This window comes from Corvus moneduloides, chromosome 3, assembly GCF_009650955.1.
Source record: "Corvus moneduloides isolate bCorMon1 chromosome 3, bCorMon1.pri, whole genome shotgun sequence".
NCBI classification, from domain to species: domain Eukaryota; kingdom Metazoa; phylum Chordata; class Aves; order Passeriformes; family Corvidae; genus Corvus; species Corvus moneduloides.
In genome coordinates, this window is record NC_045478.1 from 165,533 (window position 1) to 191,875 (window position 26,343).

The following is a 26,343-nucleotide window of genomic DNA, read 5'->3' on the forward strand; positions in this document are numbered from 1 at the left end:
TGCTGACTCCCTGTCTGTCTCTTTCCACACTTCTCTCCTTTTTGTTGCAGAATTTCAACATTTATAAGCGTCTCTTTGTGGAGATGGTGAATGCATCTGGCATGAACTGTGCTGAGGCATACTCCAGCTGGGCTGAGCTGCGGGATATGCTCCTTAGTCTGGTAAGTGTGGCCATGGCCACCGCTGCCTGTTCAGCCCCCAGGGGGTCTTGACTGAGCAGGAAGAAGAACCAGTCTCCCGCCAGGTGACATGGGCAGTGTTTTTAGAACACAGGCTTGGGGTAAAGAGCTGGAAGTGTGGACAGTAGGAAAACAGGATCCTGTGAAGTGGATGTGGCTGAGCAAGAGAAGGCAGAGAAGAAGGAGACCCTATGCTCCAGGCCAAATCCGAGGAGTGGGTCTGGACATTGGCCCTTGCAGAGCTCCATGTGGTCACTATGACATGGGAGCTATCATGACATAGCCTCTTCTCATCCTCCACCCATATTCAGCAGCTTGTGTGGGGAAAGCACAGAGCTACTAAGCGTGAAAAATATGAGTCCTCCCCATCTCCCCATGGATGCTTAGAACCTTCTGCTCCTCATTCCTGTCCAGAACACCTCAGACAGAGCCCATGATTGCCTTTTCTCTGTTTCTGTCCCACAAATACCTACTTCGAGCATAAGCAAAATCAAAAAATCCTCCCTTTGTCCATCCAGACTCACCCCTGCTTCCAATGCTGGCTATTGCAGTACTGGTGACTCTTCCTGGCTCCCACAGCCTCCTTCCTTCAGCATGCAGTTGGACCCAGAGCACCCAAGGCCCAGCCCTTGTTCAGTCCTAGAGGTGTCTGGGTATTTCAGATCCTTCTCTCTCCTGACTTCCCTGGTCTCATGTGGATAAAGAGTGCCCTCGTGCTCTCCTGCTCTCACTTCCTTTCATTTTCTCTTCTCAGTGTGAAAACTTAGTGAAGTCCAGTGAGGCAAACACTCCGGCACATGAGGAGTTTGAGAGGATGCTGCTGATCTCCCACTACTGCGCTACCCGCTCTGCAGCACAGGGCCTGAAGCAGCTGGTGAGGCTTTGAAGTTCCTCTGCCAGGTCGCCACCCAAAGCGGGGAACCCCATGGGGATGTGCAGATTCAGGGCTATTCATAGGTTACTATTCCACTTCACAAATCACACATCATGGATGCATGAGAATGGCACTGCAGTAATCTGTCCCAGATAATCTGCAATAATCTGTTACCACTAGCAGGTGAAGCTGTAGGTGGTCTTCTCTACTTATCGTGGGTACTGCCCCAGCTACTGTGGCTGAGCTGTAAACCAGGGGAGGAGCTGATCCATATGCTTGGCATGACATGTGAGAGCAGAGGTGGCAGTAGAAAATTAGGGATCACAAAAAATCTGGTCTTCCCAAGAGAGGGATGGCTTCCTCTCTGCTGTCCTGGGCTTCAAGAGCTGCTGGGCTTCACACATGGTTTTCAGAGCAGATCATCTGCCCAGGGCTTTGGCAGGTACTGGTCCTGTGCACTGGGCCTCTTGGGGGGCTTTGAGAGCTTGTGGACCTGTGTGGGGGCATTACAAGGCCCTGTAGGTATTTTGGAGTCTTGTGTACACTGGGATTTGTTCTTGATCTCCCTGCTGAACTCTTAATCCATGTGGGATTGTGGAATTGTTCTAGAGCTCTGGATGGATGTGGGACTGGAGTCGTGATGGAGAAGGCTGTGGAAAGGAAAGGTTGTGACAGCTAGGACCCCAGTGAAAGCCACAGGGGAGATTTGGGCTTCCCCACGGCTCTGTGTGTGGATGTTGGGGGTCCAGAAACATGTCGGACAACAAGAGCCAAGTCTGACGTCTTGGAAACCTGTACAGATCTCCACAGCTGTGGAATGTTGAGGTGTTGGGCAGTCTGTTTGGGACCATGAAGGAGGAGTGGCCTTGACAGTTCTGGTGTGACTATGGGTATCTGGCAGCAGAAAAGTGAAATTACCTTTCAGTTCCTCTGCTCCAAAATTCTTACATAAGACAAAACTTACTGAGACTGTGGCTGGAATAGGTTTCTTGGAGAGGTTGGAGAGTCTCCATTCCTTGAGATGGTCAAAACCTGACCAGGCATGTTCCTGAACCTGCTGTAGCTGCTTCTGCTTTGATTGGGGCTGAGGGCAGGATTTGGGAACTGCCAACAATCCCTTCTAACCTCACCTGTTCTGTGACTCAGGTAGGGGATGTTTGGGTGTGGCTTCTAGTGAAAGCAAGACTTACAAAGCAGAAGAATTTCACCCTCAGGTGATAGTCCCATGTGGTCTGTAGTGAGGGAACTCAGGGTCAGGACTGAAGTTTTTGACCTTTTTTACTTGTAGGGCTTGTATGGGTGCAGAGTCCTTGCTGTGATTCTGGAGTGATCTCATGAGATCCCTTCCAACCTGTTTTTTCTGTGCTGAATTGTGGCTTTCCTGTCCTCTGTGTCCACAGGACACCATGGCTGCCCAGCTGTCCATTTCCCTGCTGCGCCACACAGATCTGCTCCCTGCAGACAAGGCTTTCTATGAGGCTGGGATAGCTGCCAAGGTAAGAGCTACCTGCCACTGGACCAGAGAAAGGCGTAGGGCACCCTGGGCTCAGGGATTCTTATCATCCCAAATCCTCCCTTGGCTGCTGGACTCTGCCACTGGAGGCTGTTCCTCAAGCTGGCCAGACCTCAGCCAGTGAGCAAATGGGACCTACAGACCCAGGGGTGGACAGAGGCCATATTATGGTTCTGTCAGTGTGGATGTGAGACTGCTCAGCTCTGCTCTGCATCACCCAAGTGTCTGACAGTCTGCCCGGGAGTCGTGACACATGGCAAGGACAGCAGCATGTCCCCACTGCCTGGACCTGGCTGTGCAATAATAGAATCATGGAATGGCTTAGATGGGAAGGAACCTTAAAGCTCATCTTGTTCCATCCCCTGCCTTGGGCAGGGACACCTTCCACTAGAGCAGGCAGCTCCAAGCCCCATCCAGCCTGGTCACAATGCCTGTCTCCATTTTGTGTGACAGCCTGTGGCAGTGAACTGGTTGTCCAAGGAATTCAGTCTTCAGGGATGGTGAGCTGGAATGTGCAGTGTCCTTGTCCATTCCCTGGGCTGCAGGCAGGACACTGTGGCACAAATAGAGCCACATCCTTCCCAGCCATGGCTCTGGGAGAAGAACTGTGGCAGTGAGGATGAGCTGCCCAGTCTCACTCAGGGTTCCTCTCCATACCAGGCAGTCAGCTGGGAGAACATGGCATTTGTCTTCCTGAACCGCTTCCTGGACCTCTCAGATGTGAGTATGGTCTGTGGGGGGAGGGCTGTCTCTCTAAAGTGACAGTGGGCTGTAGGGCCACCACAGACCCCCAGCCTGGCTAGGGCACACCTGAGGCTCCTGTGTGGCAGCACATTGGAGCTCGTACTGATGGAGAGAGCCCCCGAACCTGACTCAGTGTGTGTCTGGAGAGCAATGGGCGGCCTCACACTACCTGTGGGAGGACCTGCACAGCCCTGCCCAAATCACCCTGGGCATGCCAATGCCCCCATGCACATGGCAGCAAAGAGCACATTGGCCTGACAATTTAGGCCTGAAATCCTCATGGCTGCAGATGCCATTACAGCTTTCAGCGTGATCTCACTCTAGTTGTTCCAACAGAAGAAAAACTACTTGCAGAGTGAAGGCCATGGCCCAGTGATTTGGCCACTGTGATACAAGACTCGGGAGCCCTCTCAGCCCCTTCCTTGACCAGCAGGTTGGCCATCAGGAACACCAAATCCAAGGGAGCTGACAGACCTCACTGTGCCAGACTCCCAAGTGCTGTCAGCAGCTGCTGGGGAAAAACAAAAGTCCCCAATTACATCTTTCCCTTCTTTGATGCCACCTGAATAGGACAGTGTCTGAGAGACACTGCAGAGTGTTGTCATGGATGACAGGAGGGCCTGGTCCCCACAGCACGAACAGGCAGGGGCCTCCTCACCATGAATTGTACTGTGAGCTCTACAGCTGGCATTGCCTGGTGCTCTACCACTTCTTTCCCAGGCCATTGAAGAAGGGAACCTGGATTCCCTGGACCATTCCGATTTTCAGAGGACAGACATTCCCTTTGAAGTGCCACTTCCAGCCCATCAGCATGTGTCTGTGAGTGTCACCTGTCTTCCTCAGCTGCTGTGAGGAGTGATGCTGCTTCAGGGCCCTTTGAACAGGGATTGGGGGGATTGCAGAGACTGCAGGGGGTGGAAACAGACCCAGCACTGCCACCCTCTGCCTGTCCCCCCACTGCAAGCACACACACACGCACAGATGTGTGCACACACCTGTGTACACAAACACGTGTGCACAGACGTGTTGCACACACACGTGCACATACCTGTGTACACACACACACACACACTCTCATGCTCTCCAACATACACACACTCAACCACCATTGTGCACCATGCACGTGTGTGTTGTGTGCACATCGTGCACGCCCAAGTCCTGCTCTCCCATGTGCTCCCTGGTGCTGCGGGGCTGCAGCCAGGCAGCAGCATCACAATTCCAGGCCATGCACTGGCCTTTGCCCACAGGAGGAGCAGCGGGAGGAGGTGAGGGACTGGGTGCTCACCATGTCCATGGACCAGCGGCTGGAGCAGGTGCTGCCGCAGGATGAGCGCAACACCTACGAAGCCTCTCTGGTAGCAGCAGGTACCGGGGTGCACTCCCTGCCCTGTGTGCTGACAGGTAAGCTCCAGGCCAGCTCACTCAGACAAGAGATGACACAGTGCCGTGCAGGGAGGGGGAACATGTTGCAGGGTAGGTCTGGGAGGAGGTCTGGGCTGTGCTGTAAGAGGAGTGGAAAGACTGTGTGGCTGTGGGGAACCAGCTCTGCTGGAGGAGATAGGACTCTCTGTTACTGTGGGGGTGAGTGAGTGCTGGAACAGGTTGCACAGCAATTGTGAGATTGCCATCCTTAGAGACACTCAAAAGCTGTCTGGACACAACTGTGGGCTGGGGTGGCCCTGCCTGAGCAGGAAGTTGAACCATACAGACCCCAGAGCAATTCTGACCTCAGCCGCTCTGTGATTCAGTGATAGCTCAGGCTGACACAGCTCTGCCTAGGGACTCCAGGATGGCCAGCACAGACAGTTGTGAATGGGCAGCACCTGGTCCTGCTCTGCAGTGCAGGACTTAAAAAGGGTCAGAGACGGGGGAGCAGGGATGGGCCACCAGGAACAGGGCTCTAGCTCCAAAAGTCAGAAGCTGGGTGCCATCGTTGGACCTACTCACTTGGGTGTCATTGCCCAAGGGCAGTTCAGCCTTCATCTTCATTTGATCCTACCACTCTGGGCACCCCTTTTTCATTTTGGTCTCCTAGAGACCAAGGCAGCATTATTCCCAACACACTCTGCTGTTGGGGCAGCCCCAGCCACAGCACAGGGAAGGGGTGCACCAAGTGGGGGCCCGCTGTGGGTCTCAGCTTGTTCTGCATGTGTTGCTTTGTGCCCAGGGTACCCAGTGCTAAGAAACAAGATCGAATTGAGGCCAGGCCGAGAAGTGAAGAAGGATGCGTGGTACAAGTTCATGATGGCTGTCAAGGTGAGCCAGAACCCCATGGGCAGGGAGACAGGCTGTGGGTGGGGTTCAGCCCCTCATGCTGACAATACAGCATCCTTCTGGGTGAGCCATTGTCTCAGGGCAGTTCATTGCACTCTCCTGACAGTGCTGCTGGGTGGGGATTAACAGACCCAGTCCTGCCAGTCCACGGGGTGCCTTCAGGCAGGGGGGACAGAGGTGCCCACTTTTAGTGCCAAGGCCTCTCTTGTTTTGCAGACATCCCACAGCCCTGCGGGCCAGGATGTGATCGAGTTCCTCCGACGGTGGTGTGGGGGACTGCCAAGCACCAGCTTCTCATTCCAGTGAGCAGGACTGTGGCAGCTTTCAGGCCTGTTCTTCAGCACCTTCCACATCCAATAAACATGTTGTCTCAACCCTGCAGTGCTCCTGTTTGCCAGGGGATGCTGAGCCCAGAACACCTGCAGCTGCTGGGCACAGGGTTGTAAACCCTGTACATGTGTCTCAACCCCCACATCCATGGGTGACTGTCACAATGGCACCATGGCTCTGTCAACATCCCTGTGCCTGGGGAGTGGCAAGCAGGGAGATGGGCTCACAGAGTAGCTGCATTTTCCTTCCCTTGGCAGGCCTCACTCCCAACCAGCACTCACCTGGCAGAGCCACTCAGAACAGCCAGTGTGGAAAGGAAAAGTTTATTTATTCAAAAAACTAGAGATCCACACCACAGGGATTCTTCCCCTTCTGTTCCCTGACATGTCTGAGCACAGGCACAGCCAGCTGACATGCCTGCAATGACAACAGGACTTGGGCCCCAGCACCTCTGCCCACCCCCATCACTGCTGACAGAAACCAACAGAGCCTTCAGCACACCAGGAAGGGCCTGGCAGCTTGGGGAGAAGATGGGAGAGCATCTGGGGCCCACAGCACCTGCTGACCTGCAGGGTCCATCCCAGGTGGGGTGGTGGAGCTGGGGGGAGGGGGGAAGGCACACCTCTCACCCCTGCAGCCCACCTTATGCACACCAACACTGCAGAAGGTGTGACATCACCTTGCTGGATCACAGCACTCCTGCAGCACCACCTGGGAGTGAAGGAGCACGTGTCAGTGCCAGGCTGTGCTGCAGGGCCCAGCATCATGCTGACTCCTCTGCCCATGTTCTTAGGAAGAGGTGTTTTGGGGGGCTAATGTAGGCATGGACCCTCTTGATGGCAGAGCCTGCTCTCCCCGTCCCAAGCACAGCCCACGTGGTGTGCTCACCACTCCAGCTACGCATGAGACTGAGCAAGTCCTGCCAGGAGCTGCTGCCTCTCACGGGGCGGCTTCTCCATTGCTGCATTTGGCCTGGCCAGCTAGAGAGGAAAAAAAAGACAAAAAAAAGTGGAGTGGGACAAGGATATGTGATGGGCAGTGTTCTCACAAGAAAAGAACAGGCCTGGCTACCAGGGGGATGAAGAAGAGGGTCCCTCTGCAACTCCCCATGAAGGGCTGCTGGTCTGGCACCTAGGCTGGCTAGAAGAGGTTCCAACCAGCATCCCCCCCCCCCCGTAGTCCTGCACAGCCTCGTTGTTCCCAGCAGAACCCAGCACCTTCCAAATGCAGCACAAAGGCAGCAATCATGGGGGAGATACAGGGAGATCCGTCCAGCTCAAAACGGCGTACCTGCTCTTTGCCATAGCTGTGTGCACAGGGCCCGATGCCCTGGAAGACTAGAGCCACCAAACAGCACCTGCCTGACAGCACAGCTTCTGCAGCTGCCAGCAGCAAGGAGGGGAACCAGAGGGCCAGGGCTGTGTCCTGTGGAGCAGGGGATCAGAGGAACGTGGGCACTGCACCAGGCCATCTGAACACACTCAGCAGAGACTGTGTGGGCAGCAGGGGAAAGAAGGGGGAGAAGGAGAGAGAAGGGAAGCAGGAGGGAGAGTGAGAGGGAAAAGAGACGAGAGGAAGCAGAGAGAAAGAGGCTGATGATGGGAGGACCGGGGGTGTGCAGTGACCCTGCAGACTCACATAGATGCGCGTGGTGTTGAAGGGACAGTCATTAGTCGCAATGGCTGAACGGGCGTCCATGGGCAGCGCGGAGCTGTTGCAGCCCCTGACCAGGTGTGTGCCCCGGCTATGCACCGTGAGGGCAATGGCCAGCGCCAGCCCCACACTGCACGCGGTGGACAGGAGGCAGTTCAGCAGAGATACGCTCAGCAGGGTCCAGTGCTGCAGGCAGCAAGAATACGAGTGGGACTGGCACGAGTGTGCAGAAACGCTCAGGCCAGGAACCTACGTCTCTGCAGAGCTGCTCCCCCGAGGGAGCACACACCATCTCTTGCCTCTTCCAGGATGGCTCAGCCTTACCCTCGGATGAGGCTCTCGCACCTTTTGCATCCTTTACCCCCTGTGAGCTCGGCACCACTGGACGCCCCTTCCCTCGGGCTCGGTGGAGACCCCCACACGGGCCACACAGGCTCGGCCGAGTGCCGGGAGCCCCCAGCCGCAGCCCAGCCCGGCGCACCCCGAACCCTGTCCGCCAACTCTGCGAGCCCACGCAGGACCCCCGACCCGGCTGCAGCTTCGCCCATCGAAGCGCTTCTGCTCCAGGACGGTGCACCCGCTGCTCCCACCCTCCCGGGGCCGAGCCGGGCACAGGCGACACCTGCAGCGCCGGCAGCCGCCGCCGACGCGGAAGGAGCTCGCGGGGCCAAGGTCCAGGGGAGCGGCTGCCGGCGAGGCAGGGCCGAGCCGAGGCCCCCCGCCCGCTCGGCCCCACAGCCCCGCACTCACCAGGGCCGCCCGGGACAGGTTGTGCGACACCAGGATGGCGACGATGCCCGCCGCGATGCTCTGCGGGGAGACCTGCGCTCAGCATGGCCCGGGCAGGGCAGGGCCCGCCGCCCCCCGCCCGGTCCGGCCCCGCTCACCAGCAGCCCCGAGCACACCGACACCACGTTGGCCGCCGCGTATTCGGGGGTGACAGCGCGGCGGGCGCCGGCCACATGCCGCAGGACCGAGCCGTGCACGATGGCGCCCAGCACGAGGCTGCCGTGGCCCAGCACGATTAGCCCCAGTCCTGTGCGCATCAGTCGCCGCGGCTCCGCCAGCGCTCCCGGACCCCACTGCCCCCGGGCCATGGCTGCCGCCGCCGCCCCGCCGAGCGCCACCGCCCTCGCACCGCCCCGGGGAAGGGACGGGCGGCCTCGGCCCGGCCCCCCCGCCCCGCCCGGAAAGAGGCGGCACTCGCGTATTTACAAAACAGTTTATTAAAAATAGGAAATGATAGAAATGAGATGCAGGAGCCGCGGCTCAGCCCCGCTGCGCGCTGGGACGAGCCTGGGCCCCGGGGCCGCTGCAGGCCCGGGAGTTCGCGGAAGGGCGGGGGGGCTGCAGGGGCCGCGGGGCCGCAGCCCGGGGCCAGCACACGCCGCGGCCCCAGGCGGGTGCGAACCAGTAAACAAAGTGCAGCCGGGGGCGGGAGCGAAGCGCCGGGCGGGGACTGGGGGACGAGCCCGGCCACCCCTAGGCCCAAGGCGCGGGAATGGGGGGGGAGTGACGGGGGGTGCAGGGCTTAGGGGCTCACCCCTGCTTACCTTTAAATAAAAAAAAAAAAAAAAAAAAAAAAGAAAAAAAGAAAAAAAAGAAAAAACCCATTTCTGTGCTGTGCAAAAGACACTTTGTACAATTCAAACAGAACAAACTCCATGCACATGAATGGGGCTGCAGAACACCCCAAGCCAGGCCTCAACTCCGCAGCACAACCTGGCAAATCCCAACAAAAACAGGGCTGGAAATAATACTGATGCGCAAAGTCCCCTTTACGAGGCGGGCAGGGAGGACTGTCGCTGAGCCCAGCCACGGCACATGCAGGATGAGCTTCCAAGCACTGCAGCTGGGGTCTTGTGGATGCCCGACAGTGGTGGGCAGACACAGATGGGTCGCAGGCAGCGAGGCCACGCTGGCTGCCCAGGAGCCATGGGGTTAAGATGACACAGTCACTGCCGTCAGGGCTCCATTCCGAGTGTAGTAGAACTTGCTAAATGCCTCTTCAAGTAAACAGGTGAGTCTGCTCTGGTCAGCCTGGGGAGAACAAAGATAGTCAGGGGTAAGCCCCATCCACTCAAAGCTGAGAGCATGGCTGGAGTCCCCCAGGACAGGGACATGGCTTATTTCTCCTGCCTCCCCCTCCCCAAAAAGGGCTGATGTGGCATAAACCATTGAACTCTGAAAAAGGAACACAGGCCTATAGTCCTACCTGAGCCCCTGCTTACCTCGCTGATGAATCCAAGCTGGACCAGTTCAGCTGCCAGCTCCTGGATGTTGTCATCTGCAACACAAGGAAAGGTGTCAGTCCTTGGGTCCAAGGGTGCTGCTGGCCCCAGTGAACCTCGGCAGGGGCAGAAGGGTACTTACTGGGCTGCAGGTCACAGCTCAAGTGTCGATTCAACTTGTCTTCCAGTTTCAGCAGCAGTGTCAGCTGCAGGGCAAAGAAATTCTCATGAGGGACTGCAGTCCTGCAGGCTGCCACGGCAAGCCCAAAGCAACCCTAGAAATGCTCCCTGGGATGGGAACCACCCCTCCAGAGCCCCACAGGGATCTAAAAGAACAGCCACTGCCAGTTCCATCCTAAACTGCAGCTGGCAGCACCATCCTGCACTGGAAGCCAGGTCAGCAGCAGGCACAGGCCTGGCTCAGGCTCTGGGTCCTGACAGTGGCAGCTGCAGCAGTGCAGGGTTACCCCCAGGCACCCGCAGCACATCAGAGCCATGAGCCCTGCACAGCTGCCCCAGCCTCCCCCAGCTCAGCCAGACGTAGAAACATACGTGGTGCTTCACCCCCTCCTCCACAGACTCGATGTTGCACTGCATCAGTACCACCTGGAACAGAGGCACAGACCCCATAAGCAGCTGCCCCACACACCTGCCTGGCGATGGGAGTGGGAGACGGAGCCCCCAGCGCTCACCTTGCGGGTCTCCACCTCAGCAGGCTCTGGGGTTGGGGTTTTCACTGACGGGGGAGCAATGGGAGATTTCACCACGACCTGCTGGGGCTGCTGGGGTCGTGGCATCCCAAAAGCTGTGAGGGGATAGATTCCATTCCTACAAGGAAGGAGCAGCATCTCAGGTTACACCTCTCCAAATTTTTTCCAGTCTCCCACACAATGAAACGTGTCTTTTAAAAAGCCCCTCTTACCTCACATCCTCCAGGAACTTGTCCAGCTCCAGAGCTGGAGATTGTGAGAAACTGTAAAACAAAATGTCCTGAGATGAGAAATCATCTCACAGTACCATCCACTTGGGTCTCTTGGGGTGCAGTTTCAAATCCCCATGTCCTGGGCTGTGTCCATGGGCAGGATGGGTGTGGACAGAGGCAGCTATTGGTGTGACAAGCTCTAATCTTCCCTTAAGGACACAACTATCCATAGGAGCTAAGGATGAGGCAGCAGTTATGGCAGAGCCAGTGTCACATCCCTCAGAACTGTCCAACACACAGTTATTTGGCCCAATGACACCGTTCCTGGCCAGGTGTTTCACAAACACCTGCCGTACCAGGTCCCTGGTTGCAACAAACACTTGGAACAGCCAAACCCCTGTCTCAAGGCTGCTCTAAAGCATTGCAGAGATGAGGCAAGGACTGCAAAGCTGCTGGAAGCCTGACAGGATATCCACAAGTGCTTTGCGGCCCCACAAGTCTGGTATGGGCTGCATACCTGCCTCAGATCCCACACCACTCTCCAGCCCCTCCCACACCCCCAGCAGCTGGGATCATCCCATACTCTAACACAGCAGTAGTTTTCAACAAATTTTACAATTTTTTTCTGGCAGCTTGGTTTGCATGGCAGTCTGATGAACCATCCAGAAATGATGCTGACATTTCAAGTCGTTGCTGCTTTCTTTTCCAGCACCTCTGAGGTACAGCACTACCAAAAAGAGAGTTCCAGGCTGATACCCACAGATAGCCAAGCCCGCAGAGATTGACGTCCCATGTACGTAAAGGATCTCTCTTGCACAGCTTTGGCTGTTCACTTGTTGTCCTCCATTTTGAACTTATATCAAGAACATTCCAAAGGGAATTCCATACTACTGTTTCCTAGCGCTGTGACAACTGGAACCTCGGGTTTTTGAAGGGTCTCTGTGGCTCACAGAGCTACTTATACGGATGGAGGTGTTGTTCTTTGTCATCTTGGTTACTCTTGTTCAGCAGCCTGAGCATCCCAGAACTCTGGGCTCCCCTGGAAGCACCCTAGGCTTCTCTGGGAATACAGTATTCACATCTTAGTCTTCAGCTAATCTCTCGACTAGCCAAGGCTTTGTTATCCAAAATGTACATCACTTTTTGGCACTCTGCTTGCTCCATACGTACTACAGTCACTCCCTCAGGGAGCCTCCCCTACAGTGTAGGTAGTGCTGTGTGTCACTGACAGCTGCCTCAACTGCCTTTCCCAGTGCATAGTGTGGAATAAGAAGCTCCATTAGGAAAATGCTGAGGAAGCCCTTTCTTTGAAGTGCTGGACACCATCTGGCTAGTCTGTGACTGCCAGCACCTCCTCAAACTGTTCAGCCATGTTTTGCTGGGGACTGATCCAACTACAGTGTGTTCATTTCACCCCTCCATCTGGGGAACAATTCATCTCAGCTGCAAATAATCTGCTCTCAGGACATGGGTGCAAGGTCTCCTTCCACCCAGGAATCACCCTCCCCAGAAGTGTGTGTGCCCAGACAGTGACTGCTCCTTCACCTCCATCTCCACCAGCTCCCATTGGCACCCAGTTGTTGGGGTTCCTCCCCCCTGCCATGGGGTCCTGGGAGAGGGGACCCTGGGGTAGAGGCATGGCCCAGGCACGGGGTCTCCCTGCTCCCCGGTCACATGTACCCTAATCCTGTTCACCACTGGTTATTTTGTGTTCCCCTGCCTGGGGAGGACCCTGCTGCTCCCATGATTAAGAGTTCCTGGGCTGGACCCCGGCCATGTGGCTGGAGAATAAAGATCTCTGAAACTTCTATCAAGAATGGGTCCCTATTTCTTTCCATGGGCCTCGCTGCCTAATGCATGTTGCAGGAGACCCCATTGCAACACCCCGTCAGTGGTGAAACACCAACACTAAGCTGATGTGCAGAGTCTCAGGCAGAGCCTGTGGTGCTCACACCAGTGCCCCTGCACTGCTTCCCTGGGCAGCCCCCCTGAGCACACCACGGGGACTCACATCATCTTGACTCCTTCCCTGTCCTCATGATTGATCTCTGCCAACACTGCGTTCATGTCAAGGTTTTTGGTCATTTCTTCTAAAGCATTTTCAGGAATCATATCTATTAAAAAAAAGGAGTAAGTTAGAGCAATTGCAGTTCCTCTCCAGCCTCAGAAAAGCAATGAAAAGTGCAGAGGCCTTATGCTCTCCGATGCTCTCGGAGGAGGTCAGGCACCATGGCCCTCCTGGCCCCACAGCAATCACAACCACATCTGACAGCCAGGTACCTGCAGAGAAGCAGGGGGGTGGGGAGGGGCGTTCCCAGGGTGCCAGCTCAGTGGGGTGAGCACTGACAGCTCAGCAAGGCTCTGCAGAGCACTGACTGATGTGGGGACGTGGCTCCCAGGGCTCTGTACTCACGCTGGTGCCCAACGATGCAGTGAGCAGCCAACAGCTTCAGCGATGGCACCTCAAACAGCGCCTGGTGGAACAGGAGCTCCCGGGCCGTGGGGCGCCTGCCAGGGTCCTGTTCTAGACACTTCTGAATGAACTCCTAAAGACAAAACCTGCGTGAGACAACAAGCAATGCCACCAGAGCAATTCAGGGCGCTGACCCCCTGGCTCACCCGCTGCAGGGGATCCTCCAGCAGCTGGATGGCACTGTTGATGGCCTCCTGCGGCACATAGGACGACTCCCCGTTCCCCTGGATCTCCAGCACTGCCATCTGCAAACAGAGTAGGGCATCAGACTCCACTGGGAATAGCAGACTGCATGGAAGATAGGCTCAAGGAAACCACTGCCAAGCATGAGATCACCACAGCCAAGCTGTTTGGGGGTACTTAAGGTCACATTTGGAGAGACAGAGAGAATGGCGTCTCATTACAACAGCTTGCACCTAGTACCCCAAAAGACTGCCCGGGAGCCCTGGGAGCTCTGCCAGCAACAACCTGGACAGTAAGTGTCTCCATTCTGAACCTCATGATCCATTGGCCTGTCATTCTGTTTGGTAATTCCATAATGAAGCGGTGACTGGATCACTGCCAGGATCTGACAGTGTCCCTTCAGGTTCTGTGAATAGCTCTGCATCACAGAACAAGAGCAAGCACACAACTCATCAAGAATGGGCTCCAGCCAACTACACAGACATTGATTCTGAGTTAGAAAAGGCTGGAAAATATTGCAGAGAACATCTCTGCATTCAGCTTAAGTTTTGTTTCCTAAAAGTGCATCTTTCACAGTTCTCTTCCTGGGTTCACTTATGGAACGTGCAGCACAGGTTTGAGGGTTCCTTGTGTTGGCTCTTTCTGATAATTCTCAGAAAATACACCTAACAACAACTCCCATTACCTGGACTTGGATCTACTGACTGCAAGGACAGAGGAAGCACGAAGCTGCTACGACCAGGTATGTCAGACACATTGACTGCAATCAACATCTGTAGCAGATGGGCACAGGATAGCCCAGAAAAGCAATTAGACTGCAGCTGTCCTCTGCTCCAGACACCCCAGGCACTGAGCACATACATAACAGTCTTGCAGCAGGACATTTCCTTCCAGCCAGTGGGTCCCACTTCAGGACTGGCTAAGACCTGCCTAAGTAATTCATTACCTGTTAGGAATTTTGGGAAGCACTGCAAATCACTGAGCCATTTACTTCTCAGTGAGGCACTTGGGGGAGCCTCCATAGGGATCCCTCCAAGGCAAAGTGCACTTGGCTCTGAGCAAAAAACACACTTGTCACCGAGCAAACCCACCCATGGCCACAGCCTTTCCAGAGCTATCTCTTTCCTGAGATTCATCATTTCTGTCCCACAGCCCATGTTCAACACTTACCTCCAGTGCACACATCCCAAAGGAGTAGATGTCCACAGCAGTGGTGACATTGGCAACTTCTGTAACACAGAAATAGCACTGTTATCAGTCAGCTCTGCACTCAGCAGCACCACTGCACCAGACTGGGACAGTCCTGCAGCTTCTGCCTCCTCTGCTACCAAAGAACAGAGATGAAGCATTTCAGCAGGCAAATGGCTCAGAACTGTTAAGGTGCCATCTGTCAGGAGCCTGGAGCTGAGAGCAAGGTGCAGAGCAGCTTGGAAGCATCATTAAGGCCAAAAAAACCCTGGGCTTGCAGCCACAGCCACGCCATACCTCCATATTCCGGGGCAAAGAAGTGCAGGTTCTTCTGCTCCTCACGACAGGTCTTCACATGGTTGTTAATTGTGTCTGGTGCCACTAGAAGAAAACCAGGAATGCTTAGGATACAGGAAACCATAGCCCATTCCTGATGAAATCCCAGGGAACACCTGCAACTCCAGGCCCTTGGTGCCCAAAGGGGCAGAATGGTGGCATTAAGGTGAGTCTTCGAAGTCCTCATCTCTTGTCACCTGCCCCAATACATTCCTGCATTGTTTCCTTGGCAGCTTAGCATCACTCTCCAAGGGAAAACCTGGAGACCACAGCTGCTGCCTACTGGGAAGACAAGCTGGGAACAACTCCCAGTTGAAATGCCTAAATTCAATCAGATCTATAGCATTTGTCACAAGCAACTCGTTCAGAACAGCAGCCTGAGGAACAGCCAGAGATGCCAAGGTCACTGCAATTGGTCACCACCTCGGGGTTCTGGGAGGCTGGACCTACGAGGCGTCTCTTCCATGTATCAGGAGGATCCTGGTGCCAAAGTACCTCCAGACAAGAATCAAGCCAAGCTGCTGAAGGAGGGGAGGTGCCCACCCAGACAGCAGAACCTCCCAGCAGCCAGCACCTCCACAAACCACTTGGAGCTATGGGGAGGAAATAACTTGCAGCCACAATAACAGTGAGCAGAGCACAAATATGGACGCCCGTGAAAGATAAGCCTGTGGGACAGCCACCTCTGCAGAGACTGAAAACAACTCTCCAAAACTAAGCAGCTGTCTCTGTCAGGGAGAAACACGGAGGCGGGCAGGAGGCACAGAGCCACCACCCATTTGAAGTTCTACTGTCACACTGGAATGCGCCCAGTCCCAGAGTCTCAGGCCCATGTCCCACCTGGTCACCCTCCTGGACAATCAAAATCAGTCCTGGTCTGTGCTCGCACAATGTGGGCTGACACAGGATGTGCCAAACCACTTGTATTTTTCCACACCCAAGAGGATTCCCAGCTGAGTGACTAGTTACCAGTCTCAGAGGAAAGATGTTCTTTGGGCTCTAGTCAGACAAGAAGGATCTCCCTTGGTAACTCAGCTCAGCCTTGCTGTGTCACACATACCCAATCATATAACCCGATCCGAGCACTGGAAGCAGAGCTTGCTCCAATAGCTAGGGGCTTCTTTACCAACCAACCATTCACAAGTAACTGCTTCCTGTTCCCTGTGTTAGCTCTGATCCTAAGAGTCCAGCAAGATGACTTCATTCCTAGTGCTCACCTGTTCCCAGACATCACCAGATCCTCTCACCTTCACATCACCAAGCAGCATAAGCTACATTCTTTGCCTTCTCCTAGGACCTGTTCTGTTTTCCCAGTGACACTGACTGCTTTGGACAAGTTCTAGCCACGGCCATGCACAATCACACCAGTTCTCTCTACTGGGGACTCTGACCCAAAGGATCTCAACACCCCCCACATGACAAGAAGCTCAAAGCCTCCCTTGAGGAGCCAGCAAATGCCTGATCCTCGTCAGTACCCAAATGATGAGCTCTGGACTTTTATGCACCTTTGTATTTTGCATTCCTGAGTCAGTTACAACTGGAGTTTGTCCAGTCCTATGGACTGGACAGGATGTGTTCCTGTGCTGCTGGAGCCAACCCCTTAGCCCCAACCCTGTCACCACACATCCATCCAGTGCCAGACTTGGAACACAGAGTAAAGCACCTGTGGCTTGTCCAGCACACTGGGTTCTCATACCAGGCCTTCTAAAGAGAGTATTTAAGGCCTCAGAAACCCTTCTGTTCTAACATCAGATTTATATTGTTGTTTATGGGATCCTGGATGTCTCTGTGCCCAATGCAGTGTACAGGAACTATCATACAGATGTTTGTGATACCTGTTAAACCTGCAGCTACTGCAGGCATGTCAGAGGGATTCCCAGTGGTGAACTAGACAATCTGGAGACACAAAATAACTTATTTTTAACTCTTCTATTTGTTCTTGCCTTTCTATCAGTAAAACGCATTGCAAAAGGAAACAGGAACCAAAAACTCAACAACCTGGTTCTGCCAAATATGGAGCAGAACCAGACAAAGATAAAGTCACCCTCCACACAATGTTGTGATCAGCTTCATTTTCCAGTGTGTCTTTAAAACCTATTAATACCACATGTTGGATGGTCCAGTCCACTATCCAGGCACTCTGTTCTTGGCTCCTGAGCCCATTTAAGGACAGGGTTGAGGCAGTAATCAATCACAGAACAGATTATCAACAGAAAGCTCAGCGGTGACAGCTGACACACTCCCATACCAGACAGGCAGGTAGAGTGGAAGCCCAGCCTCCATCTACAGTGTCCTTAATGAGGTCCAGCCAGCCTTGATAATGAGCTACTCTGCATCCAGGTCTTACAGACCTTCTGCAGTAGCACCAGCATTTCTGGAAAGAACCAAGCTCGCCCTGTCTGTGGGAACCTCCAACTCAGATACAGAGAACTGACATACAGGCAGCTCTGAATTTGCTGCTGTGGGTCAGCCAGGGACCTGTCCCCTCTGGTACTCTGGTCCTTGTGCTTCGTAACTTGCTGAGTCCCACTGGAGTGTTTTTCCATCACTGTTGCAGAGATTGTCTCTGTGGCTGGGTTTGATCAGCCACACTTGGCAGGGAATCTGCCTGTTCCAGCCATTTATATCCCAGCTCATGTGCAGCTTGACTGAAGTGACAGGTGTCACCTCACTCTGTTATCGCAGAGCTGAGGCAGCACAGGATCAATGATATCAGACCCCCAGAATCTCCTATGTTTCTCAGAGCTAAGCAGGGACAGCCCTGCCAGACACAGTTCTGCCCTATGTATCACTGACAGCACAACCTGCTTCTGAGGTCAGCTCTGAAAAACTCCCTGCAGGTGTGCCCAACACAGCAGGCAGAAGTGCTGTTACAACTGTAACAGGATTTTAGATGCTAAGACAAGAAACTTTGGGTTTGGTCTGGTCACTATTGCAGGTCATCTTGGTGCATGGGTCACTTAGCACTGATGGGCTTGAGAGCTTCACCTGAGCCTACATTTTAAACCAACCTCCTGATTGTACAAGGTAAGAACACACACCAGAAATTACTCTGACACATGTTGTCCTACCCGACGCACACACAGCTGCTATGTGCTACCTATTCCTATATTCTCAAACTGGCTCCACGATGTGCATCATTGGATGGATGAAGGCTGAGGATGGTTATGTTAAGTGAGACAAATGATGAAGACCACAAAGGAAAGTCAGATCACCAACAATAATGGATGTGTCTTTCTCAGCCACAAGAAGGTGACTACAAGGGGCAGATTACAAGACACAGCCCCATGGGATTGACAAATCTGGTGTGCAATTAGCAGAGATTAATTTTAGAAAAAGATTCAGCCAAATACGGTGTCTGAGCAGGGCAGGTCATAGGAAGAGATGTGAAGCACAGCAGAGGGTAGGACAAGCAACCTGTCATTGACAAGCTGAACTCAATCTGACAATAAAAGCATAAAAAGAGATAATCAGCATTCCTACAGTAACATGCTGTAGCTGGTCAGACTTCCCAAACCCTCAAAAACATACAAAGAGCTGGCCAGAATAAGTGGACAACCTGTGCACCCACTGGTTGTTAGCAGTGCCAGCTAAGGGCAATGGTGGCATTCCTTCCTAGCTGTCCCCACAGCAGGTTTAGCAGAGGTGCCTGGGCCTACAGCCCCCTGCTCTGGAACACTCGATGCTGCAGAGGACATTTCCCTCTTGTGCAGTGTCCATCTCACACTTGCCTTTATTCTGCATTCAGAACTTCCTCCTTGCAGGCAGGAAAGATAGCCTGTCCCACAGCCCCCCCCATGGCCTTGTCCCATGGCTCTGCCTCTCCTCCTGCAGCAGCCACTGAGCTGCTCAGGTTCTTGCAAGCATGTCAGCATGCTGCAAAGCAGAACATGACTCCGTTCCTCAGCAAAGGGCTCAGTGCCCTGTCCAACAGAAAGCAGGGGGAAACCAGGTGTCAGTGAGAAGGATCAACAACTGAGCTGTAAGATTGTCCCAGGCTTGCTGTGCAAGCTATCAATGGGACAATTAACTGCTGTACCACCAGGGACCCAGAAATTATCAACTGAACCCAAGATGACCTCTGCAGCTATAAAGGGGTGACCACAGGGCCAGGAGAGACATGAGGCCACATTATTATCCCCTGCACTCATATGCCCCAGACACTTTTCATTCCTGCAAAAGGGTACAAGACTGCACAAACCCATGACGTTACACAGTTTGCTTTCTCTGCACACAGTGATAACAAAAGCTTTTTTATTAGGGAGGGCAAGGCCTAGAAAATAAGGAACTAGGAAGCTATTTGGCACAAAAAGCATACAGCCATTAAACAAAGAGTCAAACAGGAAGAAGTGTCAGATTTATGCTGATCACATAAAAGCTCCCTACAGCCCTCACATCTCTATCAGGGATTGCAAACAGCATTTGCAAAATGTCTGCAACCCTGAGTCACTAGAAGCAACAGGATTTTATTATTTTTAACAGTTGAGTATCATTAACTGAAGAGGCAAATAGGTTCAGTGTATGAAAAGTTCACTACACACTGTTCCCAGTGCCAGGTAAAGCTCCCCATCTGCTTACACACATATGCACTCCTGCCACATCTACTGACATTGCTTCCCAGCAGGAAACCACTACATCCTCTAAAACACTGCCCATGGTTCACTCCAGAGGAAACACTGCTGGAGCAGAATCAGTGGTACTGGCAACAGAGAGTTAGTGTCACACAAAAACTGGAGAAGGCTACTCTCCACAGTAACTAATGCAGAATCAAAATCATGGCATGGTTGATGTGGGAAGAGACCTGTGGAGGTCACCTTGTCCAACCCCCCTGTTCCAGCAAGGACACCCAGAGCTGGCTGCCCAGGACCATGTCTAGGTGGCTTTTGGGTAACTCCAAGGATGGAGACTCCATCACTGCCTTGGGCAGCCTGTCCTTGTGCCACCACCACACTGAGAATGCCCGGGGTCCAGAGCGCTGAGCAGAGGGCCAGGAACATGCCCTCCCTCCTCTGGCGAGGCTTTGCCTAATGCAGCCCAGGGCATCATCAGCTACTTTTGGGACAAGGGCACACACTCCTGTCAATGAGCCACAGAGGGACATGATCACACTGTGTCACATTTCTCATGAAGCAAGCAGGTGGTATTTTTGTATTTAAAAGAATATTTCGGGTTCTAAGTTGACGTGTTTGACCACACCCATTACATGGAAGCAGAAAGTGGAAGTAGGCAGAGCAGGAAAAACAAGAACAGATAAAGAAGAGCTGTAAGATTAGTACCTGTCAATCCTGGCTGCATGAAGGCTTTTAAGCAGGGACTTAGGAGCTTATTGGCACTTTATCTGGAAGAGTTCATGATACAAACAACTTCATCCCTAACAAAGTGTTGAGAGATCTGAAATCTGCACCCAAAACCAAGTTCCACATTCTAGACCAGAAGAATGAAGGTCTCACTGACCGTGCAATCCCCTGCTTGGGCTACACCATCTAACTGCAATGCAATATTGATATGAAAAAGATATACATCTTCACATCACACTGCAAGAGTTACATGCAATCAGAAAAAACAAGAACAGACATTCACTGAAATGCTACTGACTGAGCTACTCTGGAGGAATCATCTACTCCCAGAAGACAGACATATACTAGAAAACAAGTCCTCAGAAACATGACTGTGAAAATGATCTGTTGTGAGCAGCTCTGCTTAGCAGAAACAGGGATTGAACCAATATAAATGCACATTCTAAAATGCAATTAGGGTCCACAAGTTCAAGAATTTCAAGTACAACTTTCCCAAATTTCAAACTCCACATCTGTGATTATCATTGTTCCACAAAATGCCAAAGGGACTTTGGGAGATTTAACCCACAGCGAAGTTCACCCGTGGAAGCAGGTGTCAGAGTGCAAACACGGCTTGGCCCACACAGTTCCACACCTAAACCAGAAACCTGTCCAGGTTGGGAGAGACCTCTTGAGAAGACAGCTCACTCCCTGCTCAGGCAGAGCCAGCCACCACAGGCTGCCCTTGCTTGTTTGTGTTTAAGTGATCTTTCCAGAACTGGCACAAAGGAGCTTCCTAAACTGCTGAGGTTCCCGAAGCCTTCAATCAAAGGGCCCTGAAAGGAGAAGACACCTGCAACTGCAATGATAATATCAGAATGGGTGAATGAAGACCTGGATGACTATAATCCACATACCCATACCCATTGGGAAAGTCACATAAAAGCAGAGAAAAAACAGAGCCAAACAGAACTGAAGCAGCAATGCCTTTGATGCAACACAGAAATAACAATGACCTCAGAAAATGGATATTTCATAACCGGCAGCACTGAACCGAGACATTTAAACCTTTTAAAATATCCTATTTAACTGAAAACAACAACCAGTCTAGATGATCATAGTTTTCTGGTGTTTTCATGAATGAGGTGAACCACACAGAGGGTACACTGAGCTAGGGAAGTAAGTACTAGGAGCAGCAGCCAGCTTTTAAATCTTCTGCAAAATAAAAATTAGTTTATTACTGTCACAGCATAGAAGGAACATCTTTGCCACCAAGGTCACCAGTTCTTACCACTAAATTGGACCTTGAAATCCCACCACCCTCCCCCAGACACACACACTGAACATGTGGTCAGCAGGAGGCACCTGGAACTTCCAGCACGGACAGAACCCATGGACTGCCACTCACCCATGGCTGCTACTCCTACCTTGAGATCTGTGCTTACAGAAAAACCCAGGGCAGCTCTCTGGAACTGTTTCTGCCACTCTAGTAATCACAGCAGCAGCTACAGCATTGTACCATTACAATTAAAATCAACCTCATGCTATTCAACCCAGTTTGTTCAACGGTTTCTCAAGAACAACCCAAATGAGAAGCGTCTTCACTTGGAGACAGACTTTTACACCAAGAGCCTCACAGACAACACAGACCCGTGGCAGACAAAGCTTTTAAAAAAAAAGCCAGCCCCCCCCCCCCAAAAAGTAGCCTGGATCTGACCTTGGACTTTCTGAAGCCTTCTAGACAAAAAGTTCCACTCAAAACTATTTCTTTGCCCAATCTCATTACCAGCAGCACCTGTAGTCACAGACAAACCTTACTAATATCTGCCTTAGTTTTGCCAAGTTTCTAAGGAACCAAAAATGTTTGGCTTGGTAGAGAATGTGCTTGACTCACACATAAAACCGTACAGTTAGAAAAGCTAAAGTACTTCAATTCATGTTACATCTTCCTAAATCAATGCCAACATGCCATTTTTATGGCAGATTTTTCTGCCTGATGACTTCAATTATCCATTGTTTTTCCTTTAAAATCACACTTGCCATAGTTGAAAAAATAAAAAAGCCAGATCCAAAATATCCTACTAACCTCTTATTTCTACATCACCTCAGGTGTCTGTTAAGAATGTGGAAACCAGCATGACATTCAAAAATCAGGCAACAAAATCCAAGGGAGTGAAGTGATGACTAAAGTAAGATTAGTTATGAAAGCATGTCACTCACAGCCTCATTAGCTCAATGCTCAAGCAAAACAGGAGCCTTACACCCTATATTTAGTGTTTTCAAATGCAAATCACTGTTCAAGATCTATGGCTTAAACAATTCCCAGCTCTTGTATCAACAGTACCTCTTGGTACAACAGACTGTTAGAACAAGCTCACAACTAACCATCCAGGAAAGCTCAGTATTCCAAGGCCATCTGATGCTGTTCCAACGCAGGTGAGGTACCACAGCATCTCCTTACGCCTGCCGAGTGCTGGCTCAGGCCCCTCCTGCCCTTCTAGAACTTCCTGCCCTTCTAGAACAGGCCTTTGGTTCCGTTCACAGGGGTGACTTCATTCTGGAGAAATGGCTGGCCAGCCCTCAGCCTTGCTGCCCTCAGTGTGGCTGAGCCCAGGCTCAGTCAGGCTCCCATTTTGTGGGCTTTTTCCTGGACCAGTCTGCTTGCTGCTGCTCTGCCATCCTGCCCAGCCTGCAGCCATCCCCAGGGACACCTGCCCTCCTCAGGATGCAAGCCCTAACTACGTCACCATCCCCCTCAGCTACACCAGATCTCAGATTTAGCTTTATGGGAGCCTCTGATCAGCTGGGGATGCAGAGTGGCACAGCGGGTCCTCCCGCCAACACCTGGAAGGCACAGAGCCCATCTGGTCAGGCCCTTCCCCTTTCCACCACTTCCAGCTGACGGTTGGTAGGTTCCCAACTCAGTAGAAACAAACTCTAACCATCGAGAATAACCCTGATGGCAAAAAATAAAATAAATAATTATTTTAAATATAACATGGTGTTCTATGCAATAGAGTTACAAATTGCAGCACTCAAATCCTTCTCTGGCTCCCACCAGCCCAACTCCCTCCTCATATGCACAGATCTCCCCAAAACCAGAGATTTGTCTGGGGAAGCATCAATAGCCAAGCTTACTTCAACCCAGGGACTCATTTGGGGCAGGACGGCTCTGGCCATCAGGAGCCAGACACATTCACTGAAACATTCATCTTAAAACCAACACATCTAAGGAGTTCAAACTACAAGCAAGCAATTGGATAGCCAAGCACACAGTGGGGGCTAGTCCAGGGCTGGGTCCCAGCCAAGGGCAGCAGAGCAGCAGCAGGGAAGAGCCTAATGGACGTGGGAAGTTCAGCTGGGAAGAGCTCAGAACAAGGCATGGCTTGTTGACATGCAGGAGCCAGCATGCACAGGGCCCGTGGACTAGCACACGCTAAGAACATGGAGAGGGAGAAAACTAACAACCAGGAGACTTCACAAAGGGCAGTGCTCCCTCTCTGTAAGGCTCTGGCCAAGAGCACAAGGAACAGTTTGCATCCCAGCACAGAACACAAGCTCTCCAAGCAGGATGCACCTAAGCCAAACAGTTTTACACACAGCCTTATAGCAAGGGAACACTGTAAATAGATCAGTGTGTATGTTTGTGTGTTACAAATATAGATATACACACACATATATATATAAATATATATATATATACAGATACACACAGAGATAAAATCATGTACATGACATAAGTGGAGTCACATCACAGGAGCGGAGAAGTTTGCTCACCATTAGCAAATATCCTATGAAAGACTGTTGTAACAGAGCAGCCCGTGAGCGGGAAGTAAAACGAGATAAAGTCAATGAGTTGGTGAACAGCAAAGCACTTACATCCATAGAGACAGCTGGGTCAGAGTCAGGGCACACAGGGACAGGACTGAGCACCAGGCCCTGCCTCCAGCCACCTCTTCAAAAGAAATTTACCTAAGGAACGTCAGAGTTTCTACCTGAGAACCAGACTGGGCAGGGGAGACAAGGCATCTCTGACCAAGCAGAAGATTATGGCTGACTCTGAGACCAAGAAGCTGGAAATTCTGTTCTTCTGTGAGTGTCCTACGGTCCCTTAGCCCCACCCGCCCCACCCCCTCATCAGAAAATTCCCTTTCTCTATATCCCAGCAGCTTCTGGCCACAGATCTCAACAGAAGAACCCACACTTACACATCTGGCCCCATGATGCCACAGCAGAGCTAACACCCATAAGAGTCCTGGCTCCATGGCCTGGAATTGAGGGCAGACTCTGAGCAGACACAACTAAATACAGACTGAGTCCAAAGTCAGGTGTAGTGCAGACAGGAGAAATGCACAAGCAGCAATACTTGGAGGCACAAGTGGGAAATCTGCACTGCGCTCCACGGAGCTTCCTCTGTGCTCCATCAAGGTCTCACTCAGCACATGCTGATACTTCGCTGTGTCTCAGGGGTACCAGAGGACACTGAGACTCTCCAGCTTGAGGCCTCCCTTCTGCCGAGGCACTCCAAGAGCTGCCCAAAAGGACTTTTAGTTCAAACACATCACTTCTTTCCACCCATGAACGGTTCTTATACTGCCAGTGAGAATTCCACGAACAGCTCCCAACAATGCCAACACAAGCAGGCAGCAGCACCAGGCACCCTGTCTGTACACGCTGTTCTCCCCACACTCAGAGCATCTGTAGCCTGTCCCAAGAACACACCTGGCAGCATATCCCCTTGTTAAACAGCACAGACACCCATGGAGGCACAATTGTGTGGCACGTGGGTTCTGTGAAGAGTACACAGGGCACAACTTGGACTTATCACAAGGAATGCTTTCATCTGACCACAGCTCCACAAAGCAGGTGGAACATTCCAGTCTCTGGGAACACCAGTGGCAAGTTTAAGAGCTGTAAATGTCTTTCCTATCCTCGTGACAAGTTCTCCAAAGCTCCCCACTCATTTGAAACTTATTCTCCTTAAATCTATTAACTGCACTTTATGGCACTAAAAAAAAAAAGGTTAGCAAATGAATGGATTATGGATAGCTTTTGCATTTAAGCAGTATGCAATATCTTTCCTCCTTCCCACTCCCTTTTTCTTCCACAGCTGACCTCCAGCACACAGATTTACATACTGAACAGAGAAACAGTGATCAGTCCAGCCAGTGCACATGCTCCTGCATCTGAGGAAGCAGCTTGGAGCAAAAAGGCTGTTCCCACACCTGAACATGTGTCACAGGAACCACTACCAGACATTTCCAGTGTGACACTGCTCTCCTGGCACATCCTCCCCGGGCAGACAGCAGGATGTCCTGCAGTGCACACCAGCAGCTGCCTTAGCCAGGTTTTTGCCCCACATTCAGCAAGTATTCTCTTTGCCAAAGCCACAGGGAGAGGAACTCTGGGAGCAGCACCCAGCACAGTACTGGGGACAGAGACAGCACCAAAGCACAGAACATAGTGCACTGAATCCTTGTTCCCCATAAATCCATAGAAACTACTGCCCTGCTGCTTTTAAGTAAACACAGGGAAATGCTCAGATACCAGCCAGCTGTACCAAATAAGGACAGGAAGCAGCAAACTTATGTCTGGCATTGTCAGTGACCCTGGAGCAACTGTCATTCCAGGGCCCAAACTCAAACCCAGCCCATCTGGCACTGTGAAGGCAGCAGTGCCAGGGAGAAAGGCCCAAGCTCCAACACAACCAGCAGTCCTGGCGATGTAGCTTTGCCTCTTCTGGTTGGGTGGGCACTGCAGGAACAGGATACATCCTGCAACACTGCCAACTCTAATTCCAGCCTGCACTGGAGCCACAGCTTTCCCATCTGGAGAATTCCTCTTCTGACCACAAGTCCACTTGCACTCACCTCCTTTTTTAATTTAGGAAAGGACCAGAATCTTCCAGATAAATCACTTCACTTCTGAACATGAGGTGGGCCAGGCAGCCCACAGCTATGGAACAGAGAGGTCTGCTCAGGAACAGCTGCATTTGAGCGCTGCAGCTGCACACACTCCAGCACATCCTGCAGCTGTAACAGCACAGACACCCACTACTCCTGGCATGAGCACACGCGTGTGACCGCCATGTCCCTCCTGCTGCACCTGACAGAAGCAAAGCTCTATAAAACTGTAGGAAGCAAAGGTGTAACTGTGCTGAGGCCACC

At 52.3% G+C, this 26,343-nt stretch overlaps 3 protein-coding genes across 5 annotated transcripts in view; 1 reads left to right on the plus strand and 2 right to left on the minus strand.

Moving 5' to 3' along the window:
* IFT172 (intraflagellar transport 172) overlaps positions 1-5,958 on the plus strand; it is a 38,245-nt gene extending 32,287 nt beyond the window's left edge. Inside the window, 8 exon segments of the mRNA XM_032103106.1 lie at positions 51-161; positions 934-1,053; positions 2,454-2,549; positions 3,227-3,286; positions 4,031-4,129; positions 4,558-4,711; positions 5,478-5,566; positions 5,801-5,958. Coding sequence (XP_031958997.1) covers positions 51-161; positions 934-1,053; positions 2,454-2,549; positions 3,227-3,286; positions 4,031-4,129; positions 4,558-4,711; positions 5,478-5,566; positions 5,801-5,890 — 819 coding nt within the window. The 3' untranslated portion in view covers positions 5,891-5,958.
* Positions 5,959-6,216: 258 nt separating this feature from the next.
* KRTCAP3 (keratinocyte associated protein 3) lies at positions 6,217-8,703 on the minus strand. 2 transcript variants are annotated; one of them, XM_032103105.1, is made up of 6 exons: positions 8,455-8,703; positions 8,318-8,377; positions 7,553-7,753; positions 7,205-7,339; positions 6,803-6,894; positions 6,217-6,625 (listed from the first exon to the last, which is right to left on the minus strand). In XM_032103105.1, exons 1-5 carry the CDS (start codon positions 8,662-8,664, stop codon positions 6,811-6,813), a joined length of 690 nt encoding a protein of 229 aa, XP_031958996.1. In that variant the 5' UTR covers positions 8,665-8,703; the 3' UTR covers positions 6,217-6,625; positions 6,803-6,810. The 2 variants fall into 2 exon arrangements, with proteins under 2 accessions (XP_031958996.1, XP_031958995.1); XM_032103104.1 differs by having other exon boundaries at positions 6,217-6,894.
* A 425-nt stretch (positions 8,704-9,128) lies between these two features.
* Positions 9,129-26,343, minus strand: part of NRBP1 (nuclear receptor binding protein 1) — a 33,665-nt gene continuing 16,450 nt past the window's right edge. The window contains exons 8-19 of one of the 2 annotated variants that reach the window (XM_032103094.1): positions 23,954-23,977; positions 14,862-14,945; positions 14,547-14,605; positions 13,340-13,438; positions 13,134-13,266; positions 12,732-12,834; positions 10,721-10,771; positions 10,491-10,626; positions 10,351-10,404; positions 9,941-10,004; positions 9,799-9,854; positions 9,129-9,607 (exon numbers count right to left, since the gene is read on the minus strand). In XM_032103094.1, coding sequence (XP_031958985.1) covers positions 9,509-9,607; positions 9,799-9,854; positions 9,941-10,004; positions 10,351-10,404; positions 10,491-10,626; positions 10,721-10,771; positions 12,732-12,834; positions 13,134-13,266; positions 13,340-13,438; positions 14,547-14,605; positions 14,862-14,945; positions 23,954-23,977 — 962 coding nt within the window. In that variant the 3' untranslated portion in view covers positions 9,129-9,508. The remainder of the gene's footprint in view (positions 9,608-9,798; positions 9,855-9,940; positions 10,005-10,350; positions 10,405-10,490; positions 10,627-10,720; positions 10,772-12,731; positions 12,835-13,133; positions 13,267-13,339; positions 13,439-14,546; positions 14,606-14,861; positions 14,946-23,953; positions 23,978-26,343) is intronic. The other variant, XM_032103095.1, reaches the window with a different exon arrangement.

Bases quoted from the DNA above. Each gene is read 5' to 3' on its own strand.
- KRTCAP3 (XM_032103105.1), bottom strand. From the start codon at position 8,664: ATGGCCCGGGGGCAGTGGGGTCCGGGAGCGCTGGCGGAGCCGCGGCGA. The intron at 7,754-8,317 runs GTGAGTGCGGGG...TGCTGCCTGCAG, and splicing joins ACCTGTCCCGGGCGGCCCTG to CACTGGACCCTGCTGAGCGT. The intron at 7,340-7,552 runs GTGAGTCTGCAG...CCTGCTCCACAG, and splicing joins TCAACACCACGCGCATCTAT to GACACAGCCCTGGCCCTCTG.